At 45.0% G+C, this 14,179-nt stretch overlaps 1 protein-coding gene across 1 annotated transcript in view; it reads left to right on the plus strand.

Moving 5' to 3' along the window:
- Positions 1–14,179, plus strand: part of PAPPA (pappalysin 1) — a 220,807-nt gene that overhangs the window by 92,205 nt on the left and 114,423 nt on the right. Inside the window, exon 7 of the mRNA XM_019540642.1 lies at positions 9,127–9,634. Coding sequence (XP_019396187.1) covers positions 9,127–9,634 — 508 coding nt within the window. The remainder of the gene's footprint in view (positions 1–9,126; positions 9,635–14,179) is intronic.

The following is a 14,179-nucleotide window of genomic DNA, read 5'->3' on the forward strand; positions in this document are numbered from 1 at the left end:
TTAATGGTGTGAAGCACAGCACAAGACTGAGCGTGCATGTGGAGATGGGAGTGTCACGGGTGGCTAGCAAGAGCACGGGTGATTTGAAATGGCAGGTGGCAGGCTGATGCATGGCCACCAAAAACTGTGGTTACTCAAAATTGTATACCGTGTTAACCATAATGGTGTACGGAATATTAACCGTGGATACTCAAAACCGTGGTTGGCAAAACCTGGTTGGCAAGAGAAACCTGTATATCCCACATGATCATTACATGGATATAGACTTCATAGGCCATTATACTGAACCTTCAGAAGGCCAGAAAGTGTTCTTTGCCAGTGCCTCAAGGAAAGAAGGTTAAGTGAAATTTAGTCTTGTTGCTTTTAGCATAGTTGAATGAGCTGCTTATTCAACTGTTACTAAGTTGGTGTGTTTTCCTGTTTTCCTGGCCTCCTAGAGAAGTGGGATCAGCATGCGATCTATGTGTGGAAGGAAGAGTCCTGGTGCAATATGCCTTCAGTGCCTCCTCACCAATGCCATGTGACCCATCAGGGCACTGGAGTCCAAGAGAAGCAGAAGGTGAGTAGACAGGATGGAGGAGAGGACGTTTTTGCTATAGAAGCAAAATGGTGGTATAGTGGTAGTAAAGGAGGAGAACAGAAAAGGACAGAGTCAGATAAAACTGATTATCTCCACAAGTAGTACGATGCAAAATAAAGCTCCAGGAAATGTATAGGAGCAACTTCATCTTCAAAGTAACCCATTGACTGAAGCCTCTGCTGACACATGCCTGTACAGCTCCCATGTAAGTCAATGGGAGACGAACATACATTTCAAGAACAGGATGTTCCAGGAAACTGTTCATTTAATTTATCAGGATTCTGTTACTTTTGCTATTACTGGGTGCAATACACTCCAAGGCAGTTTGAGCCGGAGTAAACTAGCCCTGGGGGCACCCAGGAAAGCAGCAATTTGAGCCAGGGTACAGCAGTTTACGACAAGGCTGGGGACATAGGGGGTCAGCCCCAGGCTCTGGGTGGCAGCATCAGGTAGTGGAGAGGCTGGCTAGGGCAAGAGGGTGCTAAAAATGTGCAGCCAGGTGCCTGCTGGCTGCGCTGACAAGGCATAATTTGTGCCTGCAGTCAGCACCGACATGTGCATTTAATTGCAGTTAATTATCTCACCATAAGATAGCGGGGACCCTGCTAGTCCCCGACAGTAGTATCTTACAGTGGCATTAATTAGTTTACTGCAGCCTAATAGCATCACATGTGTAAACAGTTAGGCTTTTCTCCACAGTTAATTAGTTTACTCCACAATTAAGCATATGTGTTGACTTGGCCACTAAGTACTAATGTACTCCATGAATGCCAGCAGTGAAGGCAATGAGAACAAGATACTCTACATCTGATCAACAAGATATTCTATATTAGTGTTTCTCAACCTGTGGGTCATGACTCAAAAGTGGATTGCAAGAATATAGCAGGGCACTGTATTATTCTGGATTTTAGGAAGAAGCAGGAAGATTCCTTATTCTCATTAAGCCTTTATTGTAACCAGTAACTCCTGACCCAAAATGGTCCACTGACCACTTCCTGTGAATGACATTGTTCTTTAATAACTGTTACTACTACAGGCAGTATCCCCAGTGGTGGCCCAAAGCCCCTGGTGGCCCCCCAGATTTCCCTTTTTGCTCTGGCTGTGGCTTCTCCTAGCCCTGGCCCCACCTTGGGCAAGTTGAGATCTCCAGGCCCCTCTCCCGCTGTGTCCACCTCCTGCCTTCAGCCCTTCTCTGGACCCTGGCCCTACTAGCAGGCCAGCGTGATTCTACTGGGGTCGGTTGTCCAGCCTACCAGCCAACACTCCCTGATGGGCCCACTCTCAGGCTACTCAGCAGGTCTCTTAAGCTCTCAGCCCCTATCTCTGAGCTGACCTGAACCCCATGATAGGTTTTATACACTGGGCCCTTGTCTCTGGACTTCACCTGGACCCCACAATCAATCTTCTGTGCTGAGCCCCTCAATCTGGGCTCCCCCCAGCCTCACAATAGGTCTTGGGCTCTGAGGCCCTCACTTTGGGCTCACCCAGACCCCAGCCTTGGTCCCTAGGAAGCTCCTCCAGCCCCTTAGTTCCCATCCAAATCTCCAGACTGCTTCAGCTGTCCTCTCTGTGCTGGGGCTCCAGAGCTGTAGTCCTTCTGTTGAGATGATGTTCTCTCTGCAACCTCCAGGATCTTTCTGTTGGGCTTCTCTCAGCCCCTGGATTTATACTAGTTCTAAGCCCAGCCATCCTCCTAAGTCAGATGACTCCTTCTATCCATCTGCCCGCTTCCTGGGTCAACCAACTCCACATTAGCCCTGACCCACACCTGCCAGCAGCCTTGCAAGCTGTCAGGCACTCCATGTACTCTGCCACATTCATGAACAATCATGGAAAAAGGCAGAAAATCATGGATTTTTTCTTTTAAAAGATTAAAAATGGGAAACTGCAGGTTTCCTTTTGCAGGCTGGCAGAGTTCCAGCCTGCAAGAGACAGCCTACGACTGAGGGGAGTGGGAGAAGGATGATCAGGCTGGGAGTGTCACATGCATATGTACATGGCAGCCAGGCAGCGAGGAGAGCAGGTCCCACAGCTCGCCATAGGCAAGTTTATAGGCCAGAAAGGTGGGGGCCATAGGTGACACACTGGGGGCATGTGCCCCCCAGATTTTTGCACCCAAAATGGGCATGGGGCTGCATCCTGGCCAGACTGGCATAGGGAAGAGTCACTTCCGCAGCCCAGTGGGCAGGACCCAGAGTGGGAGACTAAAGAAGAATGGTGAGACTCATGACTGCCACCACTGCCAGAACCCCTGCAACAGCCACACCACCAGCAATGTGAGGAGTAACAGACAGGGAGGCTACACTGCCCTCACCTTCTTCTTTCACCAGCTGTTCATGCACTGGGCTCTAGCTCTGTCCCACCACCATGGCCTGGTAACCATTCCCCTCAGGCCATGGCTGTACTTAGGGCTAGGGACAGACATTCAAAAAGCCTGAGTATGAATTGATTCAAATTTTTGCAGGTTAGTCTAACCTGGCTAGGCTGAACTGGTTTGTAAGCCAGCATGTGGCCTGCTAGATAATATGCAGGGGGGCTGAGTGGGGAAGCTCACTGGCACTGTTGCTCTTCACTGCCCTGGTGACACCCCCCCCCCACCCACCCCAGAGCAGCGGGGGCACAGCCCTGCACTTCCACCCCCACAGCTGCCAGGCAGGCAGGGGGTGTGTTGCCAGGGCAGTGCAGGGCTTGCAGAGATTGCAAGGAGCTTCCCTGCCTGGCTCCACTCTGCCCACCAGGCTGTGGAGGCCCCAGGGGGAGGGCAGCAGGGCAAGGAGCCTAAGCCTGCAGTGGGCAGCCTGCCCCTGCCCCTGCCCCTGCCCTGCACACAAACCTGGGGGGCACGGGTTCCCCCTACCCCCTTGGGAGTGCATGCAGGAGCAGGGAGCCTCCCCCTACCCACAGCGCCATTCTGCTGCCCACTGGGCATTCCAGCCCTGGGCCCCAAGCCCCATGCACTTTGCAGCTGGGCAGCAGCCCCAGCCCTGCCGGCCTCCCTCCCTCCCTCCCTATGGGGGCCTCAATCCCACCCCCACTTACTTGTGGGAACTGCTCTCCAGGGTGCCTGGCAGCCGTGTGCATGTACCTACCCTCTGCCTGACCACCCCCTCTCCCACTCTCCTTAGCCCCTTGCATGCTGGATCTCTGCCAGTCTGCACAGAGCTCCATGCAAAAGAGCAAAATCTACAAGTTTCTCTATTAAAATGAAAAATCCACATTTTTCTACGGCAGAAGTGAAAATTCTGCCGTTTTTTCCATTTTTCCATGGGAAATGGAAAACCCAGATCCCTGATTGTGAGTAATTCTAAAAGATTAGGCCCCAGATAAATTAATGGATTGACTTAAAAGTTATTATTGCACCTATTCCTCAGGGTACTTTTGCAACTCCTCCTTATTGCTTTTCTCTAGAGCATTTTGAAAGGAGAATGAGGGGGATGGGCTGGAGAATTTATTCTAAGATGCTGTCCTCTTTTATTAGATCTCTTCTATATATGTATGTGTGTACCATGCCATATGCTACTGTTTCTATTCTATGGTAGGTTTAGTGTAACTATTATAATGCAAAAGAAGGCATAAAGAAATCACTCTCTTAAGGAAATGTCTTAGGGAGCTGGAGCAGAAAAACAAGTATAGAGCATTTGGGGTCACTTGAAAAAGAAGTGAATAAAGAATTAAAATTTAATTTAACAAAAGTTTTTTATATCTGCCTTCAGTTTGAATCAGAATGAAATCAGCATGTTTAAGTTCTCATCTAAGGATTATTCTAACAACAACAACAACAAATCAAAACCTTTTTAAGTTGACCAATATATTTTAATTTATTCAATGCATGGTATGTGTCCTTTTTAAACACTGCATTATAGCATACTATATAGCAAAATATTTTTTAAAAGAAATCAAAATGAAGAGTCTTTTCAAAATGAAAAGTCACAATATTGTGTTCCAAAGAGTGTCAAAACAGGGCATTTCAACGTTGCTAAAAACATCTTCCCAGTTTTCCTTTAAGATAAAATTCTGGCAAAATGTATCTAATTTTTGCAAAGCCTTGTAAGTTTGATGGAATGACATATTCCAGTGAAATATGTAATTCCATGAAAATTTCTCCAGCAAGCTCTAATTTGAAACCTTTTCCTTCTAGATCTCACAGGCCTTGCCATAGGCATTATTCCTAGAAAAACTAGGCTACTGTAAGATTTATTAGCCGGCTGCAGAGTTTACATTTAATTTCCTTTTCTCACAGTGAGTGTGCCTGCATATTCTTAACTATGAAGGATGCAGTCAGATCCTTATCTGTCTCATTCAATTGCTGCTGTGCTCTAGCTCTAGTAAAGGGTTTTGGGAACACAGTCCAGCTACTATGTTAATAATTTCTCTCCCCAAGCATATATAAGATATACCACATGTGTGGTGTTTTTGCTCTGTAATTCTCTGCCATTCTAACATTCAGGAACTGTGTTTGTGTACTTAGTCCTAGTTACAAATAGTCCAGTTAGGTCATTGTCTGGCTTTTTAAATTGCCTGTCTGTAAGACCCCCTGAATGCAATGTTATTAAAGTTCACGTTCACAAGCATTTGAGTAAATCTCCATTCCTTGAACATTCATAGAAAGCAAACACAAAAGAGCCACAAGCATAGCCAAAATGAGCTAACATTAACATTTGAGATAACACTTGTGGAAAATAGTCAAAGTCCTCATCCAGCTTCTTACCAGGCAGCTACACCTCTCACCTGCCTCAAAGCCTTCTACTAATTGAATGGGTGCATTTTTAAACCGCAGGAGCTCTTAGCTACACCTACACTGCACAGCTAACCCAGGTGACAGCCAAGTCAAAGAACCAGGGTTAACCTAGGCTGGATGTGAATACCTGTTCTGCAGAGCCCTGCTTCTGTTGTTGCATCCTCACTGTTTCTTCACTCACCGTGTATATAAGGGTAGTATGCCTTGGTCCTTTACACTGAGGCACTCCAGTCAGTTTATTAGCTGTGGGAGAAGCTTTTTATTTTGGGACAGTTGTGAGGTGGCATTGGTGGACTATCCATGCTTTAATGATTTAGCTTACATCCTCACTACAGAGTGGGCAGTTCCAGCCTGGGCTGTTACTCTCAACTCCAGGTGAATAAACAAAAGTACTTCAAAACTTGAGTCAGAGGTATTTGTGACAGGGAGGTTAATGCTCAAACCTGAGTAATAGCTATAGCTAACTATACTGTGTGGACTCAAGCCCATCGTGCGTGTGTGTTGTGGCTTCCTGCGCTGTATTGACTAACCCAGCAGCCGATACAAGAACAGGAGACACCTGGTGCAGCTCCCCAACTTTTGGCTGTGCCATGCATGTGCAGTGAGCTCACTGCCCAGTCGGCATAGGGTCCTGCTAGAGCTTTGCATCAGCTAATCAAGGAGGGGTCTGGCTGGACTCCCACTTCCAAGTGGCTCCTGAGTCCAGGGAGTGAACGTTGCTGCCGTTTGCCCTTCCCCTGCCTCTTCCTTCCCACTCAGTTGAGCAGCAAGGGGGGCAGGGGATGAGCAGTGGTGGTAGTGCATACCCTCCAGGCTCGAGATACATGTAATCAGCAGTTTCAGCCAGACCTGGATGGACAGCTCACAGGTGGCATGACTAAAAGAGAACGTGACCGTGCCATCGTATCCCCTCTGGATCCACCCCTGCTCTAACTATAGTTTTGCCTTTATTCCATGGACTTATCAGACCACTAGTTTATGCTCTGGCAGTGGCTAATACTTGGCTCAAGAGTAGCCTGTTCCATATTTGAAATTGGAGTCGTCTCGATTGGATACAGAAGTTACATAGGAGGTTCCTTTGCCCTGGGTAAAAAAAGCATAATTTACAGTCAGGACTTGTCATCGTTATTCATACAAGCAAATCTGAAATTCGCTCTTTGTGTGCTTTCTGCGACGCTTGAGTAGAATCGGATGTTTCTTTGATACTTCCTGCCAGTCTTGTCATGTTCCAGAGTATTTGCAGGAGCTGAACACAAACACACCTGAAGCAAATGCGCTTACCGTGCAAACAAATATATATTTTTTTCCTTTTACAGCATTTACCCCACTCTAAAATTTGGAAGGCATGTGGAATACAGTTCTGCTCCTCTTCTCTAATGACATGCAAATTCCTTATCTAAGCCCATTGAACAGTGACTGCCCATAATCAGAAAGGGATTTTTTAGAGCTTTAACAGTGATATTTTGGCTTAAGCTTTCAAACTACGCAAGGCTATAGTCAAGTATACAATGTTGTCCATCAGAACTACTGTTACTTAATAGGGATTAATGTACTGTATTAAATGCCCTGCAGTTTGAATGAAACCCAGCCGTGTGCAAAGGACCAGCACAAAGTCTCTGCACCGCTGAAGGCCACTGACAACTTAAGTGTTAAATAGACGTAGAGCTGGCAGTCCATACAAGCGCAACTTGCATCCTTTTTCAGGATGTGCCTCTTTTGTTCAAAAAGGAGTGTGTGTGGCAGCATTATAGGGGATTTAAAAACTAGGGGGAAGGAAGGAGGGAGAGTGAATGGGAGAAAGTGTCATCCAGTAAAAGGGGCTCTGGGTTTTGAAACCGGAAACACTGCTTCTGATGCTGACCTTGCAAACGTGGTGGCATTAGACCAGTATTTTTGAAAGAGGGGCCAAATTGAACCTGCTTTTCAGAGGAGCCAAACACTCTCAAATCCCACTGTGGGCAAAGTGAGTTGCCCTCCAGCACCCCTGTTTCTCCTTTAACCAGATGGCAAGTGTAATGCTTACCAGTCTTTCTAAATTGCCTTGAGAGTTGAGGGTTAAAAAATCCATCTTTGTGCTGCTGTTGGGAGCTGTATGCATGTCCATGACAAAGTAACTGTAGGGCCTGGCCACCTGCAGGCACACACAGCAACTACTGTTGTGAGATAATGTAAGCTGGATGGTGCATTGGCTACTCAGATTGATTAAACATTGAATACTTGTAAATCTCCCAGGGGAAAAAAAAAAGTACAGCGTGTGAAACAGGGCCCTGACTTCCTTCAAAAGATGTCACTGCTGTTTGAGCTTATGTCTCTGTCACTGCCTGAGTTTTGTGGCATTCTTGCTATGTAGTAGTATGTATGAAAGAGCAAAAGGATACATACAATCATGTGAAGGGTAAAGAGGCGAAGGGTGCTATGTTTTGGACCTCCAAAAGGACTGTACTAGATGCAGGCAAAGCATTCTGTAACCAGGCTCCCCCTGCGTGTCCAGAAGAGTCCTAAAATTGCCCATCTTCAGGAAAATAAAGCACAGTTTTAACACTTCAGTAGCCTGCAGGCAATGAAAATAGACTTCATGCATAGCCTTTTGTCTTTAAATTAGGATTCATTTCTTCCCTTGCTCGTGTTTGCCCAATGCTTTGTTTACCTTGCTTCCTTTCTCTGCTACATCTGGCTGTACGCTCTTGCTCCCTCTCTCTCTGTTCCTTCACTTCTTTTCTTTTCTTTTCTTTTCTTTTCTTTTCTTTCCCTTCCTCCTTTCCTCGGCTTTGTCTTTTCCCTGTCCTGCTTGCTCCCTTTCCATGTGGTTATTTGGGAAGGAAGAGGGAATTTATAGCTAGCACTGGATTCTGTTACCGACTGTTCCACCCATCTGACCTCTCTGGATCTTTCAGTACATGACTTTATGCCAGATTGTAATGTTACCATAGTATTTGGGAGCCCAGCAAGCATTGTGGTTTTCATTAGCTTTTAGTAATACCTCCTGTGTAGCTGAACAAAGCCAATCGTGAGAAATTTAAAAATACAAGTCCTAGTTGTTTCATCACAATGAGTCCATAGAGCCAGCACAAGGTCTGTACTCTACTTGTGTCCAAAAAATAGGGCTTACACAAGATGGCATTAACCTTGTATGGGCCCTCTGCACAGGAATGATTTTCACCCAAAGAGCCCTATTGTATATGGCACCCTAACTACCGCATGATGAATCTGCCTTTCAGAAACATCCGATGTTCTTTCTTCTTTCCTTAGTTTCTACACAGAGGAAGGAAATCTTTCTGAGCGAGAGAACAGGACTAGAAGTAATGGGGTGAGATTAAAGTAAGGAGAGCTGCGACTAGCTATCAGGCAGTTTGAGTCTACTGTCAAATAGCTACCCAAGGGAAAGGGATAGAAGCTCTTTCAGTTGCAATTGGATGAAGCAACAGAAATGAAAAAATATGAGGCCAGCTTATTTGGCATGCTTCAGCTGCTTTGTGCTGCTCTGTTGATGCAAGGGTACCAAAAACCTGGTTCAGCTGGCCCTTTCGACTGGGTTTATGGCTCTTTCACGTGGCCAAAATACACTGATGAACCTGGCTTGTTTGCGCAGTAGGAAACAATCCTGCACTGCCAGGTTGAGCAGACTATTTTCAGCTCCTTCAGAAATACAGTGTGCAGTCCTAGGTCCTTCTCTCTCAACTTTCCCTCCATCCCGGTATCTTTTCTCCCTGCCATCTGAATTCACAGTTTGTCCTGTAGTCAGTGCTGGCCCATGTTCTCTAACTTCCCTTCTCTCTATCTTTTTTTCTTTGCTATTCTTTTCTTTCAGGTCATCCTGACGTAGAGCAACCTTGTAAATCCAGTGTCCGGACTTGGAGTCCCAACTCGGCAGTCAGTCAGCACACAGTGCCACCAGCCTGTCCTGAGCCTCAGGGCTGCTACCTGCAGCTGGAGTTTCACTATCCTCTGATTCCAGAGTCCCTCACTATCTGGGTGACATTTGTCTCCTCAGACTGGGACTCGAGCGGAGCAGTGAATGACATCAAGCTGCTCACCACCAGTGGGAAGAACATCTCTCTGGGGCCTCAAAATGTCTTCTGTGACATACCCCTGACTATCAAGTTGGATGCCAGGCAGGTGGGTGAGGAAGTGCATGGCATCCAGATCTACACTTTGGATGAGCATCTAGAGATTGATGCGGCTATGCTGAGCTCCATCCCTCAGAGCCTATTGTGTGCAGACTGCAAACCCATCCAATATAAGGTGATCCGGGACCCTCCTTTCCCGACCGGCTCTCCATTCATCATCTCAAACCTCAACAGGAGATTTGTGGACATGTAAGTACAACTAGATGGAGGAGTAGACAAAATGGTTTGGAAAAAATAGAGTTCTCTCTTTACGATGTTATGTTTCATGTTAAGATGAGTTTCTTACATACTTAAATGATCAGAATATCACCAACGGAGGCCACACTTGTAGCTTACATATGGAATTATGCCACAAACCCATGGAACAGATTTACATCTTCAGACTTGCCACCTAGGTCAGCAGATGCAAAGCATTGAGATAATTTGCTTACTTCTGCACCTCTGGCCTTTTTGAGGTTCTAGAGATACCCCAATAGAAGGCTCTGAGAAAAATGTGATGACATTCACTTGGGATAATACATTTTGAAAGAAATGTGTGGTAGAGTTTATTTTCAGTGCTCTAGCAGGGGCATTTATACAAGCATGTAGAGTTGAAGGAATGCTGAAAAGCAAGAGTGCAGATGCATCTTTAGATTTATTAATGAATTTATTTTAGCCACGGTCTCATTCCTTTCTTTATATTCACTTTTCTCAATCACATTTTATTAGCACAAATGCTTGTAGTCTTCAAGGGGACATGCATGGTCCACGTGCCTTGCACTGATCTGTAGAAAGTAAGGGAGAATTTCACCATAAGTGAAGAGTTATGCTCTTGTAATGAGGGTTTATAAACATCACCTTGCAACTTTCATGACCACTTCCAGCCGAACATGGTGTTAAACAACATTTTAAAAAGCAATTTTAATAAGTCCAAATTTTGGTCCAATATTCCATCGCAAATCACAAATCTTGCTTTTCCCTGATAACTTCAGAGAATCCATGGTGTGTTCACAGGCATTGTATAAACAGAAAAGGAGCAACATCTCTTGAATAAATAACTCCTTAGAAATTATTCACTGTTCCCCAGGAATGCCATGAAGCTCTTTGGAAAATGAGTACCAGATAAAAGGAATTAACCTGCTGAGAAAAATGCATGCTAATTTAGAAGAGATGATCTAATTACTTTGTCTGATATCAAGGAAGAGTGCATCATTATAGTCTTCTAAACAATCTAGTAATTGTAGGAAACTGCCCTTTGATAGTCCAATTCTGCAACTCGGAGAATGCAAATTGTCTCTCTGCTCACACAAATTCAGCTTAATTAACAATTTATCATTAAAAACAAAACTCCATGGATATCATTGGAACTACTCAAGTGCTGAAAGTTAAGCATCTGCTTAAATACATTCCTAAACTAGAGTGTTAATTTGCAACAATTACTGGCGCTTAAAGTAGAAGTACTATTCGCATATTGGAAACCTGGGAAATTATGACTTTTCCCATGGTTTTGCTGTGAAAGCATCTTTTCCTGAAAACTGGCCCCTTCTCACTGGAAAATGGGACTGGCTTGCCTGCAAAATATGCATACCTTAGCACAAGTTCCCACAGAAATGGGCCCAATTTTGAGTTCATAATGAAATGTGAAAAAAAATATTTAAAAACCTGTGAATTTGGAGTCCTGTTCCTCTGTACTTTTGTTTTGAATACAGTACAGACCTCTCGCTGACAGTCCTCTTAACTGGACCTTAGATAGGAAGGTTGTTTTCATGAGCTATGGGTCTCCAGACTTCAGAGTCAGGCTCCCTTTGAGCAGGCCAGCTGTACAAGAGTGGTGGAATGGGAAGTCCCATTTCAAACCAGCATATTGCTTGGTGGTTAGGGTATTATTAATAACAATTTTAGCTGGCATTTAGGTAAAATGGCATGGTAGCACTTTTCTGCTTCATCGATGTGTGGAGACATGCTATAATGGCTTGGATGCTACAGCTATGGAGGCAATATAGATATCTGAGCTGACAGTACAATGTCATGGACACACTTGGGTACCTAGCGCAGGATCTTTTATTTTCAGTTTGATTCTAGTTTTTAACCAAACTGTAAGGGTGTGTGTGAGACTAGCTTTCTGTCTGTCCCCGGTAAGACCCAGGTCTTGTACTCCCTAAGCAGGAAATGGAGGTCTCCTTGTGCTCACTCATCTCAGCATCTGTGGAAGGGGCGTCAGGATACATTTCTACACACATGCGGACACAGACCATCACTTTGAAGCCTCTCTCAGCTGGAGCTTTTTCTCTTCTGCCTGTTTGTTTCACTCTGTAAGACAGGAGCTCTTTACCACCTGATATGACAGCCCCATTACCTTTCCATAAATCCCAGCTCAGTTATCCTTTACTCATGTTTTGGAACATTTCTGGTATTGAATGAAGTGACCCGTTTCATATAAAGCTTATTGCGAAGGAAGTTGCACACCTCCTGCCGCCTCTGACCTTGATCTTCCTTTTCTTTCTTCCCCCTAACAAAGCTCTGCTATCTGCAGGCAGTATCATTTCCTTTCATCGGTGCCACACCTGGAGAAAATTAATTTTTCATACCTCCTTCATGTTGGTGAGAGGGAACACTTTCCTTACGCTGAGAGGAGAGACAGCTTTAACGGATAGCCCTTGCCTAGTCAGCATCGGGTGCTCTTACAGGAGGGAAGGAATAACTAGAGCAGTGCAAACCTTGTGTTAAGAAACACGTAACAATGCCAAACCTGTCTGCTCTCAAGTTGAATTTGAATCCCAGCTCTCGGCTCAGATTTGCTGAGCTCAGTGAACATTTCAAAAGGACAGGGCTAAGGTCCAAGTAACCTCTTCTTCCTTAGAGGTTTTGGGGAAACCAGGCAAAATTCATTCACTTCAGCTGAGTTTAAGAACGCCGAGCTCTTTACCCCCCAAGGAATAACTAGCAAGGGGAGGGGACTTGCCTGCAAAGTTCAGATCTCAGTTCACATCCAGATCCAAAGTTCAGAGGGTTCAGATCTGGAGTTTTCATTCTGGCTGAGCTCTAGGGATGGCTGAAACAGTTAACCTGAATTCCCTTTAACCCTCTTGCAATCCAGTACTCTGGTGATGGCTGCAACAAAATCACTGCCTCAGTGCTCATTATTGCGAAAAGCCCATTGAGATTTTTGGAGAGGAGTATTAAATATAGAAACCTGGGGACAGGCTGGTTTCTGGAGGATGTCAGAGAAATGGTTAGATAGCCAGTAAGAAAGGAATCATCTTTTCTGATCACTGGAGCTGTCTTTATTTGTTGTTGGGGGGGTTGTTTGTTTTGGTTTTTTTCCTTTTTTTTTTTTTCCCCCACAAAATGTGGTCTGATTACGAGCAAACAATGGAGAAGAACGGAGAAGAGAAATTGTAACAGATCTTCCTGTGCATTGGTAGCAGTGGGCAGCGTGCAGACAGCTTCTGCACAGGCAGAAGTGGTTTGTTTCAACTTATAATTTGTACCAGGGCTTTACTGTGTGTGCTGGCACCCCGAAAAAACCTATATGTAGCTGAGGAATCCACAGCTGGATTGTATTTTCCCAGTAAATTCCTATAACCACTAAAATTCTGGTAGCCATGTCCTCCTGTCACACGGCATGAGTAATTCCCATTGAAATCAATGCCACTTACTTGGATTTCTAAGAAGGAAAATCAGAGCCTATCCAGAAATAGCAAAGTAAAATACTCATGTTACTTTACAAGAGATCCAATAGGGCAGTGTGGCCCACTTTTGGGGGGCAGACGTGCCACCAGGTAAACGTTGCACCCTGCCCAGGTGCTATTCTGATCTCTGTCCCCTGCCCGTTCTGCTGTTCTGATTTCTTCTCCCTGTCCTATCTGCCCTGTGCTACCTGTCCCCTTCTCAGTCTACCAGTGCTCAGAGACTGCCTGTGTTACTTGTGGCACACGTGCCACAGCTTGGCCACCCCTGCAATCGGGCTTTCCACTGGGCTCCGAGAAACCTGGATGCCTCTCTTCTGTGTGTCGATATGATATCAAATAAACAGGTGACAGGGCAACCATTTGTGCTGCAGAGCAGAGGTGTCAGCTATGTGATTAGATACCTCACAGTTTATTCATTAAACACGTTAGTTTGCTATTTTACCAGTCATTAATCAGTGAGGGTTTCTATACAAATGTGAGGCTAGATTGCAGTTGGCTACAGGGGTATGTATAGTGGGGGCAGTGGGGGTATGGGCCTTTCCATTCTTTTATTCTCCTTAAATTGTCAGAGCAAATTCAGCTTGAAAGCACATGTGTCTGTAGTGTGTTTTGTGTGCAGTAGCAAAAAAATATACTGATTCATAGGCACGATACTTCACAATGCTCTACCATTTTTACATGGGTAAGCTTCACTGGTTTCAGTGGAGCTGTACTGGTATAAAAGTAAAATAACACTAGGGAGAGAACCTGACTGGAGGCTGAAGGTTTTTAAGTGAAACCTTTGTAGAATCTCCTTCCTGCCTCCGGTACCATCCACTTCTTGATTTTCCAAAAAAGAAATATTTTTGTATTGACAGCATAGTGTTTCCCATACATTACGTTGTATTCTAGGCCCTCTTAGCTATCTGGATATTATTGCCAAATGTATTTGAACCCCATTTCCGTTTAGCCAGTACTTGAAATCTGCCATAATGAGTTTCCCTTCAAATCTTACTCAGGTGGAAGTCTCATCAAAGCTGTTATTAAGGACTCAATAGCTTGAAAATGTCAAGAAGTGCCCCCG

Source organism: Crocodylus porosus, unplaced genomic scaffold, assembly GCF_001723895.1.
Source record: "Crocodylus porosus isolate Cpor-Errol unplaced genomic scaffold, CroPor_comp1, whole genome shotgun sequence".
Classification (NCBI taxonomy): Eukaryota; Metazoa; Chordata; order Crocodylia; family Crocodylidae; genus Crocodylus; species Crocodylus porosus.